Below are 23,227 nucleotides of genomic sequence, written 5' to 3'. Positions count from 1 at the left end.
GCTCCTAAAATAAAATTTTCTAAAATTTGTGTCTTTCGTTCTATAATTTTTCAATTGAGCACAGTCAGTTAAGGCCTCTTTAATAGTGAAACCTCCGAGTTTCCTACATTTTGCGTTAAAAATGTTGAAGTTATGAAATTTAAGAGCAATTTGTGCCATTTTGAAGTCGGTCTAGAAATTTTTATTTCTTGTTCTAAAATTGTGTAATTGGGCGTCGATAATAGGCGAATTGATTTAAAAAACTTTCCGAAATCACATTTTTCTAATATCAAAATCGACAGAGTTGCATAATTTAATAAAAATCTTGGAAAAAAACGGTTTGCTCCAAAGACATTTTTTTTAAATTTTTGTTTTTTTTCCTAGAATTTTCTAATTGAGCACAGAGAATTAAGGATCTCTTTAATAGTAATACTCTCAACATTCTTTCAAAGTCAAAATTACAAGAGTTACAAGATTTGGTAAAAATTTTGAAGTCTAAAAGAAAAATTTCTAAATTTTTTACTGCTTGCCAAAAAAATTTGGAAACTTAGCACAATTAATAAACACGTAGAAATTGGTAAAACGGCCAAATTTTGTAGTTTTACCATAAAAAATGTTAAAGTTGTGGAATTTAATAACGGTTTGTGAATTTTAAGTTTAAGTTTAAAAATAAAAATTTCTAAAATTTGTTTAGTGTTTTAATTTTTTTTAATTTAGTTCAGCTAATGCAGACATTTTAAATAAAGAAACTGCTGTCGAAATAAAATTACCAATTTTCGAATTTTAAGTTAAAATAATGAATGAATAATAATTCTATTTTCGTTTTGTCTAGTCTAGTTCGTTGCATATTTTTTCCATTTCAGTGACATTCTTGGCTGTTGATTTTGACAAATATGATGCACATGTTACACCTATCTTCGCCCATATCAGGTGTACCAACATATCTCAAACCCCAGAGCCCCCCGTCAAATTTGACCACCGCTTTATTTAAGCGCTCACGTCATGCCCGATTAAAATTAAAAATTGCATATCCACCGCCAGGTGCTTTGTATCAAATAAAAATAATTCTGAAGTCACGTCAAAGGCGCTCACATGAGCGTACACGTGTTTAAAATTGTAGCACTCCTCCAAGAATTCAAAATAAATTAACGATGCACACCGTCAAAACACTCGTCAATGCCAGCCAGATCAGACTTTTCTTAATCATCGGTAGTGCATAATAAATAGCATTGTTCCATTTTTGCCAATTGAAAAATAAACAACATGTCTCATATTGCAATTGCTCTGGATTTATGCGAATGTGCGCGTATTTTTATCTCCACAGTTCAAAGACTTGCGGTCGCTCGATTTTTTGACCTTTTCTGCTTGGCGATCGTGCACACCTTTTGGAAATTCAATTTGCATTCGAATTGGGTTGGAATGGAAATTGAGAGATAAAAGCGATTTATAGGGATGAGGCCGCTAAGTGCCAGATTAGTGTGGAATTTTGAAGGATAGATCTATTATTTTAATAATTTCGTCGTTTTGCATGGCGTAAGAGCGGAGATTGTTGTTTGCAGCTGTGAAAATTTACACAAATGATTACTGACAGTGATGTCATTTTGCATGATTAGTGAATTAATTAATTCATAGGAATTGGGGAGTTTTTATATCCGTTTGACGAAATGAAGAGATTTTTGACATTATTTTTATTTACACACAACCAAGAAAGTTGAAAAAAAATTGGTATAAAAAACTCATCTCCAAATTGGTAAGTTTTTCAAATTCTTCTAGAAAAACGTGGAATATTTATTTTTTAATTTTAATCTACAACTCCGGTGGTTTCAAAGATATGCAATGAAATTTTGGTAAATTACTGAATATTACTGGTTTATTAAACATCTCAAATTATATAATTTTAGATCCAAAAAGAACAGTTTTAGAAATTTTCAATTTTGGAGCAAATTCAAAATCCAAAATACATAAATTATTTTCAAATTTCATAACTCTTACATTTTTCACGCTAAAAGAATGAAATTTGGAAGCATTAACACCCTTGAAATGTTTATTGACTGTGACTAAATTATAACATTTTAGAACAAAAACGGAAAATTTTGAAATTTTAATTCTTAAAGTTAAACCTCAAAATTTACAAATTGTAATCAAATTCTACAACTTTGACATTTTTTATGTCAAAACAATGAAATGAGAAGGTTTCACCAATTTCTACGTGTTTAGTAATTGTGCTAAGTTTCAAAAAAACAAATTTTAGAAATTTTTGTTTTTAGAACTTCAAAATTTTCACCAAATTTCTTACCTCTTGTAATTTTAACGATATAAGATTGACAACTTATGAAGTTACTAATTTTTATACCCTATAGCTGCATTTAGAACAAAAAAAAAATTTTAGAAATTTTCATTTTCGTAACGAACACAAAATCTACGAATTGATATTAATTTTCATGATTCTGATAATTATTTTAATATAAAAACATCAAAATTGAAGTTTTATTACTTACGATGTGCTAGTAAACGTTAGTAAATTAGAAAATTTTAGAACAAATGACACAAATTTTAGAAAATTGTGATTTTGGAGCAAATCTTTTTTTTAACTCTATTAAATTCATAACTCGGTCGATTTGAACGCAACAAATAATAAAATTTTAGAACATTTTTAAAATCGGTTTGCTTACTATTACCCTCTAATTACATAATTTTGGAACAAGAAAACGACCTCAAAATGTATAGATTGCTATTAAATTCCATAACTTTGACATTTTTAACGTAAAATGTAGGAAATTCGGGGGTCTCACTATTAAAGAGGCCTAATTGACTGTGGTCAAATAAAAAAATTTAGAACAAAAAATAAAAATTTTAGAAAATTTTATTTTTGGAGCGAACCTTTTTTTTCCCAAAATTTTTAGTAAACTCAGTAACTTCGCCAATTTTAATGCTAGAAAAATAAAACTTCAAACCATTAGTAAAATCGATTTGCTTATTATCTACGTTAAATTTGATAATTTTAGAACAAGAAATGAGAATTTTAGAAATTTTTATTTTTAGACCGACTTCGAAATGCACAAATTGTTGTTAAGCTAAATAACTCTCACAATTTTAATGCAAAAATTCCAAAATTTGGAGATATTGCCATCTAAAGCACTTTAATTAAGTGTGCTAAATTTTAAAATTTTAGAACAAAAAAACCAAAATTTTAGAAATTTTTATTTTTGGGGAGAATCATTTTTCAAATTTTTTATAGTATTCTGTAACTTTGCTCACTTTAATGCTAGAAGAACGAAATTTTCATTTTGTTCATTATTTATTTTGTTTATTATTCACGCCAAATTAGATCATTTTAGAACAAGAAATAAAAACTTTAATAATTTTTACTTTTAGAACGACCTCAAAGTGCATCAATTGCTCATTTCTAATATAAAAAATTACAAAATTTGGGGGTTTTGCTATCTAAGCCACTCAAATTAACTTCAAAATTAAAAAAAAATTAGTACAAAAAAACAAAATTTTAGAAATTTTTATAGTATGTTGTAACTACGCTAATTGTAATGCCAGAAGAGCGAATTTTCAGGACTTTAAAAACATCAATTTGCTTGTTATTCACGACAAATTTGATAATTTTAGAACAAAAAATAAGAATTTTAAAAAAAATTTATTTTAGAACAACCTCAAATTGCTTCTAAATATCTTAACTCTAACATTTTTGATATACAAATTTCAAGTCTTGAGGGTATTGCTATCTAAAGCACTCAAATTAACTGTGCTAAATTAGAAAATTTTAGAAATTTTTATTTTTGGAGAGAACCGTTTTTCCCTCATTTTTATTGCCTTCTGTAACTCTGCCAAATTTGATAATAGAAGAATGAAATTTTTGGAGGCTATTAAAAACAATTTCCTTGTTATCTACGCCAAATTACATAATTTTAAAACAGTAAAAAAAATCTAAAAACATTTTACTTTTAGAACGTCTTCAAAATAAACCAACTGCTCCTTAATTTCATAACTCTGACATTTCTAATAAAAACTCCAAAATTTGGAGTCAAGCACTCAAATTAACTATGTTAAATAAAAAAATTTTAGAACAAAAAACCAAAATTTTAGAAATTTTTAATTTTTGGGGAACCGGTTTACCAAAATTTTGAATGCATTCTGTAAATCCGCCAATTTTAATAGTAGGAGAATAAAATTTTAGGACGTTGTGCTTATTATTTACGCTAAATGACATAATTTTAGAACAAGAAATTAAAATTTTAGAAATTTTTACTTTTAGAACGACCTCAAAATATACAGATTGCTAGTATATTCGACATTTTTAAAGTAAAATGTGTGAAATTTGGAGGATTTATTACGTAAAATGCCCTTATTATCTGTACTAAATAATACGTTTTTAGAACAAAAAACGAAACATTTTTGAAATTTATTTTTGAAAAGTGCCAAAAATTTTCAAAATTTTATATTTAAAAAAAATAAAATTAGTGAATATTTCTGAATCCCCCAAGCAAACGGAAATTTGTAGAATTAAAAAAAAACGAATTTTAAAATAAATTTGCATGTTTAAAATAATTTAAAAACTAAAAATTTTCATTATTTTTTTACTCCGGTCCTTTTGATGCTAAAACTACAAAATTAAGACATATTACTACTTGAAACCCGTTCATTAACTATGCTAAAGTATAAAATTTTACAATCAGAATTATAGATTTCAGAAATTTTTGACTTCAAATTTTTCAAAAATTCTGAAAAAACTTTTGTAACTCCGGCCTTTTGCATAATATGAGACTGAAATTTAGGTAAATTCCTAAACACAACACGCTTATTATTTGGGCAAAGTTATACAATTTTAGAACAAAAAACACAGATTTTATTTTTTTTATATTACTAAACTATTTTTGTTTACTAAATTTTATTATAACTCTAATAGTTTTTACACCAAAGCAGTGCAATTTCTGGGCATAAATTCCTTTGCTATGTTTGTTCTCTCTGCTAAATTACAAAATTTTAGAGCAAACAGAAAAAATTTTTAGGAATTTTTATTTTTAGAACAAACCCAAAATTCATAAAAAAAGTTTGTATCAACTTCCGCCAGCCTGTAATTTTATTATTCATAATAATGACAACGATTTCAATTTCCGGAAAATTAGAAAACAGAAATAAAACGAGCATTAACGTTTTCCCGGAAAAATTGAAGTGTTTATAGCAACAAAATGGCCACAAGCGACTCATGTTAAAGTTGCCATTATTACTGTTATTGTGTAGTTTGCCATAGGAAAGAGGTCATCACCGGATTTAAAAAACTGGTTGACACTTTTGGGTTAAACAATATCATTCAATGCTGCCAACCCTTTAAAAAATTCCGAGCCTCCTCGACGCCACGCCGACAGTAAACTCATGAGAAAGTGCAACAATATGCAAGTTTCGCGTTGCAAATTCTATTGATAAACTGATAATATCGTCTGCTTGAGAAATAGATAAGAAAAAGCATAATATTCTAAGTAACACCACATTTTTATGATAAAATAATAAAATAAATTAAAAAAAAAACATCTGGCCAGGGGGCTAGTGAACTAGAAATGGGTCATCGCATTCGAAACCGTTGCATGTCACCCGTGCTGAAAGGGCATTGCTTTGCCCGACCTTCGGGTCTCACGTTCGTAATGCAATGCCCTCAATTCTGCACTTTTAACACAAATGAAGGATTCGGATTCACGGAGAGCTCAAATTTCGCTCAAGTTTTGGCGAGTTTCGTGACGTTCGGTTGGTAATGATTTTTGTATTTTTTGGTCCGAGACGCAAAAAAGACAATCGGTGAAAATAGCTGGGACTAATAAAAGCGCAAATTTATGGATTTCCGCTCGATTAAGAGGCGGAAAGTCGCGTAGCGCGACAGTGTCAAACGTGCGGAAATTATGCTTCGCGCTCGAATTGCGCACATTATTTTTTCTGTCGCTTTTATTTTGAAGTATTGTACGCTTTTCAAGCAATAAGTGTGGTAAATTTCATTGTTCTATCAGTAAATTTGTCAAACTTCAGAAATTTATAAAAAAAGACAAATTTTTTGTTCGCAAAAAGAATGTAAAAATCTAAAATTCTTATTTTTTGTTTTAAAATTTTGAACTTTAGCATTTAATAACCGATTGCATTGCTCTAGGAGTAAAATTCTTAAAGTTATAGAATTTTTAGAATTTAAAAAAAATAAATTGTTTTGGTCGCAAAAAAATAAAAACTTCTCGGTCTTTAGTACATTTATTAACTAATTCTTTAGCAATAAGTGTATCAGATTTCATTGCTTTATCAGAAAATTATCAAAGTTAAAGAGAGATTAAGATTTATAAAAAAAAAAATCGAATGTTGTTATTCGAAAGAAAAATAAAAAATTCTAAAACTCTTATTTTTTGTTCAAAAATTTCAAAAATTAGTGTGTCAAATTTCATTATTCTTGGAAAAAAATTGTCACAGTTAAAGAATTTAGAAAAAAATCCGAATTTTTTTGTTTGCAAGATAAATAAAAAATTCTAAAATTCTTATTTCTTGTTCTAAAATTTTCGAGTTTTGGCACATTTAAATGACCGATTCTTAAGAAATAAGTGTGCAAAATTTTATTGCTCTAATAATAAAACTGTCAAAATTAATCAATTTAGAAAAAAAAGTCGAATATTTTTATTCCCAAAAAAAAATTAAAAATTCTAAAATTCTTGCTTTTTGTTCTAAAACTTTGAACTTTGGCACATTTAATAAACGCTTTATAAGCAATAAGTGTGCCAAATTTCATTGTTCTAACAGTAAAATTCTGAAGGTTAAGAAATTTAGACAAAAAAAATCAATCATTTTTTGTTCCAAAGAAAACAAATTTGAAACTTTAATTTTTGTTCTAAAATTTTGAGCTTTGACACCTTTAATGAACGCTTTTTAAGCAATAAGTGGGCTAAATATCATTGCTCTTGAAGTAAAATTCTCAAAGTTATATAATTTTTAGAATCTAAAAAAATGAATTGTTTTGGTCGCAAAAAAATAAAAACTTCTAAAATTTCTTATTTCTTGTTCTAAAATTTCGGTCTTTAGTACATTTATTAACTAATTCTTTAGCAATAAGTGTATCAGATTTCATTGCTTTATCAAAAAATTATCAAAGTTAAAGAGAGATTAAGATTTATAAAAAAAATCGAATTTTGTTATTCGAGAGAAAAATAAAAAATTCTAAAACTCTTATTTTTTGTTCAAAAATTTCAAAAATTAGTGTGTCAAATTTCATTATTCTTGGAAAAAAATTGTCACAGTTAAAGAATTTAGAAAAAAATCCGAATTTTTTTGTTTGCAAGATAAATAAAAAATTCTAAAATTCTTATTTCTTGTTCTAAAATTTTCGAGTTTTGGCACATTTAAATGACCGATTCTTAAGAAATAAGTGTGCAAAATTTTATTGCTCTAATAATAAAACTGTCAAAATTAATCAATTTAGAAAAAAAGTCGAATATTTTTATTCCCAAGAAAAATAAAAAATTCTAAAATTCTTGCTTTTTGTTCTAAAACTTTGAACTTTGGCACATTTAATAAACGCTTTATAAGCAATAAGTGTGCCAAATTTCATTGTTCTAACAGTAAAATTCTGAAGGTTAAGAAATTTAGACAAAAAAAATCAATTTTTTTTTGTTCCAAAGAAAACAAATTTGAAACTTTAATTTTTGTTCTAAAATTTTGAGCTTTGACACCTTTAATGAACGCTTTTTAAACAATAAGTGGGCTAAATATCATTGCTCTTGAAGTAAAATTCTCAAAGTTATAGAATTTTTAGAATCTAAAAAAAATGAATTGTTTTGGTCGCAAAAAAATAAAAACTTCTAAAATTTCTTATTTCTTGTTCTAAAATTTCGGTCTTTAGTACATTTATTAACTAATTCTTTAGCAATAAGTGTATCAGATTTCATTGCTTTATCAAAAAATTATCAAAGTTAAAGAGAGATTAAGATTTATAAAAAAAATCGAATTTTGTTATTCGAAAGAAAATAAAAAATTCTAAAACTCTTATTTTTTGTTTAAAAATTTCAAAAATTAGTGTGTCAAATTTCATTATTCTTGGGAAAAAATTGTCACAGTTAAAGAATTTAGAAAAAAATCCGAATTTTTTTGTATGCAAGATAAATAAAAAATTCTAAAATTCTTATTTCTTGTTCTAAAATTTTCGAGTTTTGGCACATTTAAATGACCGATTCTTAAGAAATAAGTGTGCAAAATTTTATTGCTCTAATAATAAAACTGTCAAAATTAATCAATTTAGAAAAAAAAGTCGAATATTTTTATTCCCAAAAAAAAATTAAAAATTCTAAAATTCTTGCTTTTTGTTCTAAAACTTTGAACTTTGGCACATTTAATAAACGCTTTATAAGCAATAAGTGTGCCAAATTTCATTGTTCTAACAGTAAAATTCTGAAGGTTAAGAAATTTAGACAAAAAAAATCAATCATTTTTTGTTCCAAAGAAAACAAATTTGAAACTTTAATTTTTGTTCTAAAATTTTGAGCTTTGACACCTTTAATGAACGCTTTTTAAGCAATAAGTGGGCTAAATATCATTGCTCTTGAAGTAAAATTCTCAAAGTTATATAATTTTTAGAATCTAAAAAAATGAATTGTTTTGGTCGCAAAAAAATAAAAACTTCTAAAATTTCTTATTTCTTGTTCTAAAATTTCGGTCTTTAGTACATTTATTAACTAATTCTTTAGCAATAAGTGTATCAGATTTCATTGCTTTATCAAAAAATTATCAAAGTTAAAGAGAGATTAAGATTTATAAAAAAAATCGAATTTTGTTATTCGAGAGAAAAATAAAAAATTCTAAAACTCTTATTTTTTGTTCAAAAATTTCAAAAATTAGTGTGTCAAATTTCATTATTCTTGGAAAAAAATTGTCACAGTTAAAGAATTTAGAAAAAAATCCGAATTTTTTTGTTTGCAAGATAAATAAAAAATTCTAAAATTCTTATTTCTTGTTCTAAAATTTTCGAGTTTTGGCACATTTAAATGACCGATTCTTAAGAAATAAGTGTGCAAAATTTTATTGCTCTAATAATAAAACTGTCAAAATTAATCAATTTAGAAAAAAAAGTCGAATATTTTTATTCCCAAGAAAAATTAAAAATTCTAAAATTCTTGCTTTTTGTTCTAAAACTTTGAACTTTGGCACATTTAATAAACGCTTTATAAGCAATAAGTGTGCCAAATTTCATTGTTCTAACAGTAAAATTCTGAAGGTTAAGAAATTTAGACAAAAAAAATCAATTTTTTTTTGTTCCAAAGAAAACAAATTTGAAACTTTAGTTTTTGTTCTAAAATTTTGAGCTTTGACACCTTTAATGAACGCTTTTTAAGCAATAAGTGGGCTAAATATCATTGCTCTTGAAGTAAAATTCTCAAAGTTATAGAATTTTTAGAATCTAAAAAAAACGAATTGTTTTGGTCGCAAAAAAATAAAAACTTCTAAAATTTCTTATTTCTTGTTCTAAAATTTCGGTCTTTGGTACATTTATTAACTAATTCTTTAGCAATAAGTGTACCAGATTTCATTGCTTAATCAGAAAATTGTCAAAGTTAAAGAAAGATTAAGATTTATAAAAAAAAATCGAATTTTGTTATTCAAAAGAAAAATAAAAAATTCAAAAACTCTTATTTTTTGTTCAAAAATTTCGATCTCTGGCAAATTTAATAAACGATTTTCAAGCAATTAGACTGTCAAATTTCATTATTCTTGGAGAAAAATTGTCAAAGTTAAAGAATTTAGAAAAAAAATCCCAATTTTTTTGTTTGCAAGAATAATAAAAAATTCTAAAATTCTTATTTCTTGTTCTAAAATTTCGAGTTTTGGCACATTTAATGACCGATTCTTAAGAAATAAGTGTGCAAAATTTTATTGCTCTAATAATAAAACTGTCAAAATTCATCAATTTAGAAAAAAAAGTCGAATATTTTTATTCCCAAGAAAAATTAAAAATTCTAAAATTCTTGCTTTTTGTTCTAAAACTTTGAACTTTGGCACATTTAATAATCGCTTTTTAAGCAATAAGTGTGCCAAATTTCATTGCTCAAGCAGTTAAAATGTAAAAGTTAAGGAATTTAGAAAAAAATTTTTTTGTTTGCAAGAAAAATAAAACATTTTAAATTTTGTATTTTTTGCTCTAAAATTTTGAGTTTTGACACATTTAATAACTAATTCTTAAACAATAAGTGTGCCAAATGTTACTACTCTAGCAAAAAATTTGTAAAAGTTAAAAAACTTGGAAAAAAAATTCAAATTTTTTTATTCGAAACAATAATAAAAAATCTAAAAGTTTAATTTTTTTGATAATTTCAAATTTTTGCCACATTTAATAACTGATTTTCAAGCAGAAAGTGTGCCAAATTTCATTGCTCTAACACTACAATTGTCAAAGTTATAGAAGTTAAAAATTTATTCACAAAAAGAATGAAAAATTCAAAATTTTTTATTTTTGTTATCAAGTTTTGAGCTTTGACACATTCAATAAACGCGTGCCAATAAAAAAAAGCGCCAAATTTCACTCTTCTAGCACTGAAATTGTGAAAGTTAAAAATTTTGAAAAAAAGACGAATTTTTTATTGAAAAAAATTAAAAGACTCGATTTCTTATTTCTTGTAAATTATTTAATTTATGAAGAAATTCAGAAATACACCAAACCGTAATTTCGCAAAATTTTTTTTGTAGATTTGATATGTTTCAACCCAAAAAACAAAACGTTTTTCAAATATCTACACAATTAACTAAAATTTGATTTTTTTTAATTGCTGTGAAATTAAAAAATGCACTAAAATGTAGAAGATATTTAATATACTTTTTTTTTAAAGAAGAATGAAACAAAAAAGTAAATAAAAACTAAAAATACAGAAAAACGAGCAAACGGAAACCAACGAACTAAAAATCCCAAAAAAAACAAAGCAGAAATCATTTTATTTCCAACACAACTTGTAATTACATGCACAGTCATGATTTGGTTTTAAGATGGCACGTAATTAAACAATAATGATTATTGTCTATTCTATAACTAATTTGAGTAAATTGTTATTTCTCCAACCACACAACCACAAGGGCAAATCACAATCTTCCCAGCGCAATTATTTGTTCCACTTAAATTTATGTCACAGTAAAATGCAACAGCACAAAAAAAATCATATCACTCGCCTCAGTTTATAGCGAATTGTCGAATAAATATGCACCGATTAGTATTTATTTATCGTTAAACAAGCAATAAAATATCCGTGTCATCATCATCGATTTAATTCTGCGCATAAATAATACAAAGTGCTCAACCTTCAGACCTTAAATTTATATCTCTTTTCCTTCGAACCGATCAAAACTCTAAAACAGTTTAGACAATTAAATCCTGTTTGTTTTATCATCCTTCAGATACTAAATTTACCGTTTTATTTCGACGACTCTCGTTTCAATTCAACGTAAAGTGGTTGGACGTATTTTCAGCCTTGCTAAAAATTAAAAATAATCGCTTTTTCTTTGCAAAAATCGCGAGTTGAGTAATCGGCGGTGGACCACATCCGTTCCAGATTTCGGAAAAGTGCTAATGCAAGTGTGGGAGATTCGATTGCGCAAAATTTTTATAAGTGGTTTTTCTAAATCACTTTTTTAATTAAATCTTCTCAGTTCAACAGTTTTAACGCAAAAACAATGGAATTCTATTAACTTATTGCAAAAGAAGCGTTTAGTTTGTGTACCAAATTACAAATTACAGTAGAACAAAAAGAAAATATTTTAGAATTTTTTATTACAAGGACGATTTCAAATTTCTGAACTTTTAGTTAATTCAACAGGTTTACGCAAACGTATCGAAATTTGGGGTATTTATAACTGAAAAAACATTTAGAAAATACACTAAATCACAAAATTTTAGAATAAAAAAACTAAGAAATTTTTATTTCCAACACCAATTCAGATTTAATTTTTTTTTAATTTTCTAAATTTAACAGTTTTAGCACAAAAGTAATGAAATTTAAAGAATTTATTGCAAAAGAGATGTTATGGATGTGTACTAAATTACAAAAATTTTTAAAAAAAATTAATTTTTGGATAAATTCAAAATTCAAAATTTTCCATTGAAAATTCTGTAAATACTACAATTTTAACATAAATGTAACGAAATATGGAGTACTTAGTACCTAAGAGACATTTATTAAGTGTACTAAATTACAGAATTTTAGAATAAGAAGGAAGAATTTTATCGAAATTTTAGAACAAAAACAAGAATTTTAGTAATTTTTCTTTGGAATCAAAATATTCGGCTTTTTTTCTAAATTTATTAACTTTGACAGTTTTACTGCTTGAGCAATAAAATTTGGCGCACTTATTTCTTAAGAATCGTTTATTGAATGCGCCAAAGCTTGAAATTTTAGAACAAGAAATAAGAATAAGAAAAAAGTTTTCACTTTTTTGCGACCAAACCAATTCCATTTTTTTTTAATTCTTTAACTTTGATAATTTTACTCTTAAAGCAATGAAATTTGGCGCACTTATTGCTTATTGCTTATTAAATGTGCCAAAGCTCAAAATTTTAGACCAATAATTACGAATTTTAGAATTTTTTACTTTCTTGCGAACAAAAATATTACTTTTTTTTTCTAAATTTATTAACTTTGACAGTTTCACTGCTTGAGCAATAACATTTGGCACACTTATATTTTAAGAATCGTTTATTGAATGTGCCAAAGCTTGAAATTTTAGCACAAGAAAAAAGAATAAGGAAGAAGTTTTCATTTTTTTGCGACCAAACCAATTCCATTTTTTCTTAAATTCTTTACCTTTGACAATTTCACTCCTAAAACAATGAAATTTGTCACACTTATTGCTTAAGAATTGGTTATGAAATGTGCCAAGGCTCAAAATTTTAGACCAATAATTACGAATTTTAGAATTTTTTACTTTCTTGCGAACAAAAATATTACTTTTTTTTCTAAATTCATTAACTTTGACAGTTTCACTGCTTGAGCAATAACATTTGGCACACTTATTTCTTAAGAATCGTTTATTGAATGTGCCAAAGCTTGAAATTTTAGCACAAGAAAAAAGAATAAGGAAGAAGTTTTCATTTTTTTGCGACCAAACCAATTCCATTTTTTCTTAAATTCTTTACCTTTGACAATTTTACTCCTAAAGCAATGAAATTTGGCACACTTATTGCTTAAAAATTGGTTATTAAATGTGCCAAAGCTCAAAATTTTAGACCAAGAATTACGAATTTTAGAATTTTTTACTTTCTTGCGAACAAAAATATTACTTTTTTTTCTAAATTTATTAACTTTGACAGTTTTACTGCTTGAGTAATAAAATTTGGCACACTTATTTCTTAAGAATCGTTTATTCAATGTGCCAAAGCTTGAAATTTTAGCACAAGAAAAAAGAATAAGAAAGAAGTTTTCATTTTTTTGCGACCAAACCAATTCCATTTTTTTCTTAAATTCTTTACCTTTGACAATTTTACTCCTAAAGCAATGAAATTTGGCACACTTATTGCTTAAAAATTGGTTATTAAATGTGCCAAAGCCCAAAATTTTAGACCAAGAATTACAAATTTTAGAATTTTTTACTTTTTTGCGAACAAAAATTTTAGACTTTTTTTTCTAAATTTATTAACTTTGACAGTTTTACTGCTTGAGTAATAAAATTTGGCACACTTATTTCTTAAGAATCGTTTATTCAATGTGCCAAAGCTTGAAATTTTAGCACAAGAAACAAGAATAAGGAAGAAGTTTTCATTTTTTTGCGACCAAACCAATTCCATTTTTTCTTAAATTCTTTACCTTTGACAATTTCACTCCTAAAGCAATGAAATTTGGCACACTTATTGCTTAAGAATTGGTTATTAAATGTGCCAAAGCTCAAAATTTTAGACCAATAATTACGAATTTTAGAATTTTTTACTTTCTTGCGAACAAAAATATTACTTTTTTTTTCTAAATTCATTAACTTTGACAGTTTCACTGCTTGAGCAATAACATTTGGCACACTTATTTTTTAAGAATCGTTTATTGAATGTGCCAAAGCTTGAAATTTTAGCACAAGAAAAAAGAATAAGGAAGAAGTTTTCATTTTTTTGCGACCAAACCAATTCCATTTTTTCTTAAATTCTTTACCTTTGACAATTTCACTCCTAAAGCAATGAAATTTGGCACACTTATTGCTTAAGAATTGGTTATAAAATGTGCCAAAGCTCAAAATTTTAGACCAATAATTACGAATTTTAGAATTTTTTACTTTCTTGCGAACAAAAATATTACTTTTTTTTTTTCTAAATTCATTAACTTTGACAGTTTCACTGCTTGAGCAATAAAATTTGGCACACTTATTTCTTAAGAATCGTTTATTGAATGTGCCAAAGTTTGAAATTTTAGCACAAGAAAAAAGAATAAGAAAGAAGTTTTCATTTTTTTGCGACCAAACCAATTCCATTTTTTTCTTAAATTCTTTACCTTTGACAATTTTACTCCTAAAGCAATGAAATTTGGCACACTTATTGCTTAAAAATTGGTTATTAAATGTGCCAAAGCTCAAAATTTTAGACCAAGAATTACGAATTTTAGAATTTTTTACTTTCTTGCGAACAAAAATATTACTTTTTTTTCTAAATTTATTAACTTTGACAGTTTTACTGCTTGAGTAATAAAATTTGGCACACTTATTTCTTAAGAATCGTTTATTCAATGTGCCAAAGCTTGAAATTTTAGCACAAGAAAAAAGAATAAGAAAGAAGTTTTCATTTTTTTGCGACCAAACCAATTCCATTTTTTTCTTAAATTCTTTACCTTTGACAATTTTACTCCTAAAGCAATGAAATTTGGCACACTTATTGCTTAAAAATTGGTTATTAAATGTGCCAAAGCTCAAAATTTTAGACCAAGAATTACAAATTTTAGAATTTTTTACTTTTTTGCGAACAAAAATTTTAGACTTTTTTTTCTAAATTTATTAACTTTGACAGTTTTACTGCTTGAGTAATAAAATTTGGCACACTTATTTCTTAAGAATCGTTTATTCAATGTGCCAAAGCTTGAAATTTTAGCACAAGAAACAAGAATAAGGAAGAAGTTTTCATTTTTTTGCGACCAAACCAATTCCATTTTTTCTTAAATTCTTTACCTTTGACAATTTCACTCCTAAAGCAATGAAATTTGGCACACTTATTGCTTAAGAATTGGTTATTAAATGTGCCAAAGCTCAAAATTTTAGACCAATAATTACGAATTTTAGAATTTTTTACTTTCTTGCGAACAAAAATATTACTTTTTTTTTCTAAATTCATTAACTTTGACAGTTTCACTGCTTGAGCAATAACATTTGGCACCCTTATTTTTTAAGAATCGTTTATTGAATGTGCCAAAGCTTGAAATTTTAGCACAAGAAAAAAGAATAAGGAAGAAGTTTTCATTTTTTGCGACCAAACCAATTCCATTTTTTTTTTAAATTCTTTACCTTTGACAATTTCACTCCTAAAGCAATGAAATTTGGCACACTTATTGCTTAAGAATTGGTTATAAAATGTGCCAAAGCTCAAAATTTTAGACCAAGAATTACAAATTTTAGAATTTTTTACTTTCTTGCGAACAAAAATATTACTTTTTTTTCTAAATTCATTAATTTTGACAGTTTCACTGCTTGAACAATAAAATTTGGCACACTTATTTCTTAAGAATCGTTTATTGAATGTGCCAAAGCTTGAAATTTTTGCACAAGAAGAAAGAATAAGAAAAAAGTTTTCATTTTTTTGCGACCAAACCAATTCCATTTTTTTCTTAAATTCTTTACCTTTGACAATTTCACTCCTAAAGCAATGAAATTTGGCACACTTATTGCTTAAAAATTGGTTATTAAATGTGCCAAAGCACAAAATTTTAAACCAAGAATTACAAATTTTAGAATTTTTTACTTTTTTGCGAACAAAAATTTTAGACTTTTTTTTCTAAATTTATTAACTTTGACAGTTTTACTGCTTGAGTAATAAAATTTGGCACACTTATTTCTTAAAAATCGTTTATTCAATGTGCCAAAGCTTGAAATTTTAGCACAAGAAAAAAGAATAAGGAAGAAGTTTTCATTTTTTTGCGACCAAACCAATTCCATTTTTTTCTTAAATTCTTTACCTTTGACAATTTTACTCCTAAAGCAATGAAATTTGGCACACTTATTGCTTAAAAATTGGTTATTAAATGTGCCAAAGCTCAAAATTTTAGACCAAGAATTACAAATTTTAGAATTTTTTACTTTTTTGCGAACAAAAATTTTAGACTTTTTTTTCTAAATTTATTAACTTTGACAGTTTTACTGCTTGAGTAATAAAATTTGGCACACTTATTTCTTAAGAATCGTTTATTCAATGTGCCAAAGCTTGAAATTTTAGCACAAGAAACAAGAATAAGGAAGAAGTTTTCATTTTTTTGCGACCAAACCAATTCCATTTTTTCTTAAATTCTTTACCTTTGACAATTTCACTCCTAAAGCAATGAAATTTGGCACACTTATTGCTTAAGAATTGGTTATTAAATGTGCCAAAGCTCAAAATTTTAGACCAATAATTACGAATTTTAGAATTTTTTACTTTCTTGCGAACAAAAATATTACTTTTTTTTTCTAAATTCATTAACTTTGACAGTTTCACTGCTTGAGCAATAACATTTGGCACCCTTATTTTTTAAGAATCGTTTATTGAATGTGCCAAAGCTTGAAATTTTAGCACAAGAAAAAAGAATAAGGAAGAAGTTTTCATTTTTTGCGACCAAACCAATTCCATTTTTTTTTTAAATTCTTTACCTTTGACAATTTCACTCCTAAAGCAATGAAATTTGGCACACTTATTGCTTAAAAATTGGTTATTAAATGTGCCAAAGCACAAAATTTTAAACCAAGAATTACAAATTTTAGAATTTTTTACTTTTTTGCGAACAAAAATTTTAGACTTTTTTTTCTAAATTTATTAACTTTGACAGTTTTACTGCTTGAGTAATAAAATTTGGCACACTTATTTCTTAAAAATCGTTTATTCAATGTGCCAAAGCTTGAAATTTTAGCACAAGAAAAAAGAATAAGGAAGAAGTTTTCATTTTTTTGCGACCAAACCAATTCCATTTTTTTCTTAAATTCTTTACCTTTGACAATTTTACTCCTAAAGCAATGAAATTTGGCACACTTATTGCTTAAAAATTGGTTATTAAATGTGCCAAAGCTCAAAATTTTAGACCAAGAATTACAAATTTTAGAATTTTTTACTTTTTTGCGAACAAAAATTTTAGACTTTTTTTTCTAAATTTATTAACTTTGACAGTTTTAGTGCTTGAGTAATAAAATTTGGCACACTTATTTCTTAAGAATCGTTTATTCAATGTGCCAAAGCTTGAAATTTTAGAACAAGAAAAAAGAATAAGAAAGAAGTTTTCATTTTTTTGCGACCAAACCAATTCCATTTTTTTTTAAATTCTTTAACTTTGACAATTTTACTTCTAAAGCAATAAAATTTGGCACACGTATTGCTTGAAAATTGATTATTAAATGTGCGAAAGCTCGAAATTGTCAAACATAAATAAGAATTTTAGAATTTTTCATTCTTCTTTCGAACAAAAAATTTGACTTTTTCCTAAATTCTTAAACTTTGACGATTTTTTTTTTGTTGGAACTTCGATGGATATTTAGAAGGTTTTTTATTTTTTGGGTTTAATTTCTGTAAATTCAACAATTTTAACAAAATTTGGGCTACTTATTACGGAAGAGACATTTAGAAAGTAAACTAAATTACAAAATTTTAGAACATGAAAAAAAAATTTTACAAATTTTTTACTTCCAACATGAATTCAGATTTTTTTTTTATTAAATGAGATCGGCGGTGGACCACATCCGTCCCAGATTTCGGAAAAGTGCTAATGCAAGCGTGGGAGATTCGAATTGCGCAAGATTTTATGCGATTTTGCTAAGTGATTTTTGTGGTTATTTTAATGTTTTCGCTTTCAAGGGAGCATTAGTCAATATCGTACGGATGCATGAAACAGTTAATTATTGTCAGACGTGTAACTAAACGTGCCTACGTGTTTAGCGGTGAATAATTGTTCCTGCAAACAGAATGATATGAGTATTTAATTTCTTTCATCTTTCGTTGTTGATTCTTGTTGCTTTTGTCGACTTATTACTTTCTAAACAAGTTGTAAAATATTTGTTTGTTCTTAGAATGCAACACTTTAATTTGAAGGAATTTGGGCAATTTCTCAATGGTTCAGTTCAGTCAACGAGCCCACAAATAAAAATATAATAAAATGAAGATAATTAAACTTGAAATTAGTTTAAGTTCAGTGTTGATTTACAGTTAAAACTAAAAATACAAATCGCTCGTATAAATCTTTTTAAAACTAAGAAAAATTGTGTCAACTAGGAGTATTTGCCAGATGATTTATTTGACGTGGTGTTGGAAAACAAAATCATCAAAAGATTAAAGTTAAGCAAATATTTTTTGCAGAAGCATTTTTTATCAAGGGAACTAGAAACTATTTAATAATCTTCGCGTTTTTAACAGTAAAATAATGAAATTTAAAGGCGTTTATTGGGCTTTCGAGGAAGAAAATATTGTAAATCTGGCAGTTCTTAAGTTAGACGTGTGGACTTTCGTCAGCTTGTTAGTTTAAAAGTGGTTATTGAGTGTACTGAGTTACAGAATTTTAAAACAAGAAGCAATAAATAAAAAAATAATATTTGGAGCCATCAAATTCAAAATTCGAAATTTTCTGTTAAATTCTGTAAATCCAACAGTTTTAATGCAAACGTAATGAAATTTCGGGTACTTATTAGTAAAGAAACATTTAAAAAGTGTACCAAATAACAAAATTAAAAAACAAAAACAAAATCAAATTTTAGAATTTTTTATTTCCAACATCAATTTAGAATTTTATTTATTTTCTAAATTTAACATTTTTAACACAAATGCAATTAAGTTTGGTGAACTTATTGATTAAAAAGAATTTAGTAAATGTACTAAATTTCAAAATTTTAAAACAAAAGAAAAATAAATTTAGAAATTTTTATTTCTAAGACAAAGTCAAAATTCAAAATTTTCTATTAAATTCAATACATCCTACAATTCTACTACAAACATAATGAAACTTAGTGAATTTATTGCAAAAAAGGTGTTTACTAACTGGGCTAAATTACAGAATTTTAGAACGAAAAAGACAAATTTTAGAATTTTTTATTTCTAGCATCAATTCTAAATGAATTGTTTTATAATATCTTCTAAATTTAACAGTTTTAACATAAAAACAATAAAATTTTGTAAACTTATGGCAAGAGAAAAATTTAATAAGTGTAATAAATTACAGAAATTTAAAACAACAAAAAATAATTTGAGAATTTTCGATTTTCCAACATCAATTCAAAATTCCATTTTTTATTAAATTTTCTAAATTTAACAGTTGTAACATAAAAGCAATGAAATTTGGTGAACTTATTGACTAAGAGGTGTTTAATAAGTGTACTAAATCACAGAAGTTTAGAACAAAAGGAAAATCATTTTAGAATTTTTTATTTCTAGGTCACATGCAAAATTCAAAATTTTCTATAAAATTCTATAAATCTTACAATTCTAACACAATCGTAATAAAATTTGGTGTACTGATTGCAAAAGAGAGGTTTAGTAAGTAAACTAAATTACAGAATTTTAGAACAAGAAGAACTAATAAAAAAATACATTTCAAGGACGAGCTCATAATTCAAAATTGTCTATTAAATTCCGTAAATTCAACAGTTTTCACACAAAAGCAATAAAACTTGGTAAACATATTACTTAAAAAGCGTTTAATAACTGTATTAAATTACAGAAATTTGAACAAAAAAAATTTTTTTTAGAATATTTCATTTTCTAGCATCGATTCAGAATCCAAAATTTTCTATTAAATTCCGAAAATTCAATAGTTTTAACACAAAAGCACTGAAATTTGGTGAACTTATTTACTAAGAGGTGTTTAACAAGTGGACTAAATTACAGAATTTTAGAACAAGAGGAAAATAATTGTAGAATTTTTTATTTCTAGAACGAATTCAAATTTCAAACTTTTCTATTAAATTCTATAAATCCTACAATTCTAACTCGAACGTAACGAAATTTGGTGATTTTATTGCAAATGAGGCGTTTAGTAAGTGTATTAAATAACAAAATTTTAGAACAAAAAGGAATCATAAAAAAAATATATATAATAATAATATAGTACAGAAAAATAATTTTATTTTTTTTTCTAAGACGAATTCCAAATTCAAAATTTTCTATTAAAATCTGTAAATCCTACAATTTTAAAACAAACGTAATGAAATTTAATGAATTTATTGTAAAAGAAAGGTTTAGTAAGTGTATTAAATGCAGAATTTTAGAACAAAAGTAAAAAAAAAATATTTCTAGGACAAATCCAAAATTCAAAAATTTCTATTAAATTTTACAAAACATACAATTCTAATCCAAACGTAATGAAATTTGGTGAATTCATTGCAAAAGAGGTGTTTAGTAAGTGTACTAAATTACAAAATTTTAGAATAAGAAAGAAGAGTTTTAGAACTTTTCATTTTCTAGGATCAATTCAGAATTCTATTTTCTTTATTATATTTTCTAAATTCAACAATTAATTCAAAAACAGTAAAATTTAGTGAACTTATTGATTAGAAGACGTTTAATAAACAAACTAAAGTACAGAGTTTTAGAACAAGAGGAAAATAATTTTAAAATTTTTTATTTGTAGGACGAATTCAAAACATTCAAAACTCGAAATTTTTTATTGAATTTTATAAATCATACAATTCTAATCCTAACGTAATAAAATTTGGTGAATTTATTGCAAATGAGGCGTTTAGTGTACTTAATTACAAAATTTTAGAACAAAACACAAGAATTTTAGAATTTTTCGTTTTCAATCAATTCAGAATTCTAATTTTTTTATAAAATTTTTTAAATCCAACAATTTTAATACAAAAACAATGAAATTTCGTGAACTTATTGATTAGAAGACGTTTAATAAATATACTAAATTACGGAGTTTTAGAACAAGAGAAAAATAATTTTAGAAATTTTTATTTGTCACCAATTCAAAACTCAAAATTTTCTATTGAATTCTATAAATACTAAAATTCTAATCCAAAAGTAAAAAAATTTAGTAAATTTATTGCAAAAGAGGCGTTTAGTAAGTGTACTAAATTTCAGAATTTAAGAACAAAAGTAAAATAAATTTAGAATTTTTTATTTTCAGGAAGAATTCAAAATTCAAAATTTTCTATTAAATTATATAATTCCTTCATTTCTGATCTAAATGTAATAAAATTTGGTGAATTTATTGCAAATGGGACGTTTAGTAAGTGCACTAAATAACAACATTCTAGAACGAGAAAAAATCATTTTAGAATTTTTTATTTCTAAACCGATTTTAAACCTCAAATTTTTTTATTAAATTCTGTAAATCCTACAAATCTAATTCAAATGTAATGAAATTTAGTTAACTTATTGCAAAGAAGACGTTTAGTAAGTGGACTAAATTGCAAAATTTTGAAACGCAAAGAAATAATCTAAAAAAAATATGTTTCTAGGGCAAATTCAGAATTCAAAAATTTCCTATAAAATTCTGTAAATTCAACAGTTTTAGCACAAATGTAATACTATTTAAGAGGCATTTAGTAAGTGTACTAAATTATAAAATTTTGAACTAAAATTTGGAAAATTTTTAATAGTTTTATTTTATTTTTCATGTTGGTAGTTCTGCTTAGATCTGTCACAAAAACAAGGATTAAACCGACCCAATATTAATCCAAGATGGCTTTGCATTTTTATTAGCCGTAGCCCTTACCTAACTTATACACCTACAGAGGCGTAGAAGGCAGTGGGACCAAGGGGCACGTTTCTATATTTGTGTTAAAAATTCGTTTCTTTACCATTAATTAGGCGCCAAAATACGTCAATAAAATGCAGAAAAAGACACAGTTTCCCGGTATTTGTCATCTGTCACGTTTAAATATCAAAAAGCAGATATTAAAAAAAAATAAGTTAAAAAATAAAAAAAATATATTAATGATAATTGGAAAACTGGCAAGTGCAACTCAAAATAAAAACCCGAAAATTTTCTGCCAACACAAAAATGACATTTAAGTCATTTCGTAATCAATTGGACATGACTCAAAGAACGTAGGTAAATTGGCAAGACCTGACAATGAGTCTCTGCCTAAACTTAACTCGAAAAAAAATAATTTTCAATGAGAAAAACAAAATTTGAATAACGAAAACAAAAAAAACAATCTCGCACTTACAATATCGTATCGCACCATGGCCAACTTCGCGCGTCGATCACTTGTTTCAAAGTTGTCACAGCCAACTACAATCAACAACTGCTGCAAAGTTTGCCGAGATCTAAGGTAATCTCTGGTGAGCACACCAGCGGCAGCGGTTGCCTACGCCGACCATTCTGGATAAAAATAATAATTCTCGATTCTCTTATCAGCGACCAAACAGTGAAAAAATAGTCCACCGATAAGAATAAAAATTCCCGGTAAATACGACACTCGCTCCTGCAACGTCGGAATTCCGATTTCCCGACGTTTGCACAATTATCGCATTCTTGCACTTTTTGGATTTTTCGATTAATTCTCAAAATAGCGGCGAGTTTACGACTTGCCCGAGCTATTTCGGGGCGATTTATGCCTCGATTTTGATTGAAATTGGAGCCGAGCCGTTAAGTTCACCGTTAGCATTGTCTAACGTCATCGTCGGCGATATTCAGTGGCGCGAATGTGAAAATTACTGGGAATTAAAAAAAATCGTGACATAATAGCGTGCCTTGGTTATGATGCATGGGCTCCTCGACATGTGGAATAAATTTAAATACTCACAAATACTTGATAGATAACTCATAAAAACCTCTGCAACGTGATTTATTAGCATGATATTAAATAACACATTGCCTTGTTAGAGAGAATTGCGTTTCAAAAGAGCGGACTTTTCTTCTTACACCATAAATTAGGCAGGCCATGACTTCGCAATCTAGTGGCACTGGGAAAACAATTGAAAAGTGACATTTTTTATCGTTAAAAGTGAAATCAAAATTGTTTTGGACGTTTTGATTGGTTGCCAAATCGCCGGGAGGGAATATTAGCAAGCTGCTCTATTAAAAATGATAAGTTTGTGCTGTCAAACAAATTAGTGGAAAAGTAGACAACACACAAAATAACAAGATAAACACAATAA

General features: G+C 26.4%; 1 protein-coding gene across 2 annotated transcripts in view; it reads right to left on the bottom strand.

Moving 5' to 3' along the window:
• The window catches only part of Swim (Secreted Wg-interacting molecule), a 47,168-nt gene extending 24,708 nt beyond the window's left edge, over positions 1-22,460 (bottom strand). Inside the window, exon 1 of one of the 2 annotated variants that reach the window (XM_088047691.1) lies at positions 22,294-22,460. In XM_088047691.1, coding sequence (XP_087903817.1) covers positions 22,294-22,311 — 18 coding nt within the window. In that variant the 5' untranslated portion in view covers positions 22,312-22,460. The remainder of the gene's footprint in view (positions 1-22,293) is intronic. The other variant, XM_088047700.1, reaches the window with a different exon arrangement.
• Between the last annotated feature and the right edge of the window lie 767 nt (positions 22,461-23,227).

The sequence above is a fragment of the Gnatocerus cornutus genome, chromosome 1 (genome assembly GCF_029298725.1).
Source record: "Gnatocerus cornutus isolate USDA-ARS CGAHR chromosome 1, icGnaCorn1.1, whole genome shotgun sequence".
NCBI classification, from domain to species: Eukaryota; Metazoa; Arthropoda; class Insecta; order Coleoptera; family Tenebrionidae; genus Gnatocerus; species Gnatocerus cornutus.
This window is presented reverse-complemented; position numbering and strand designations above follow the sequence as displayed.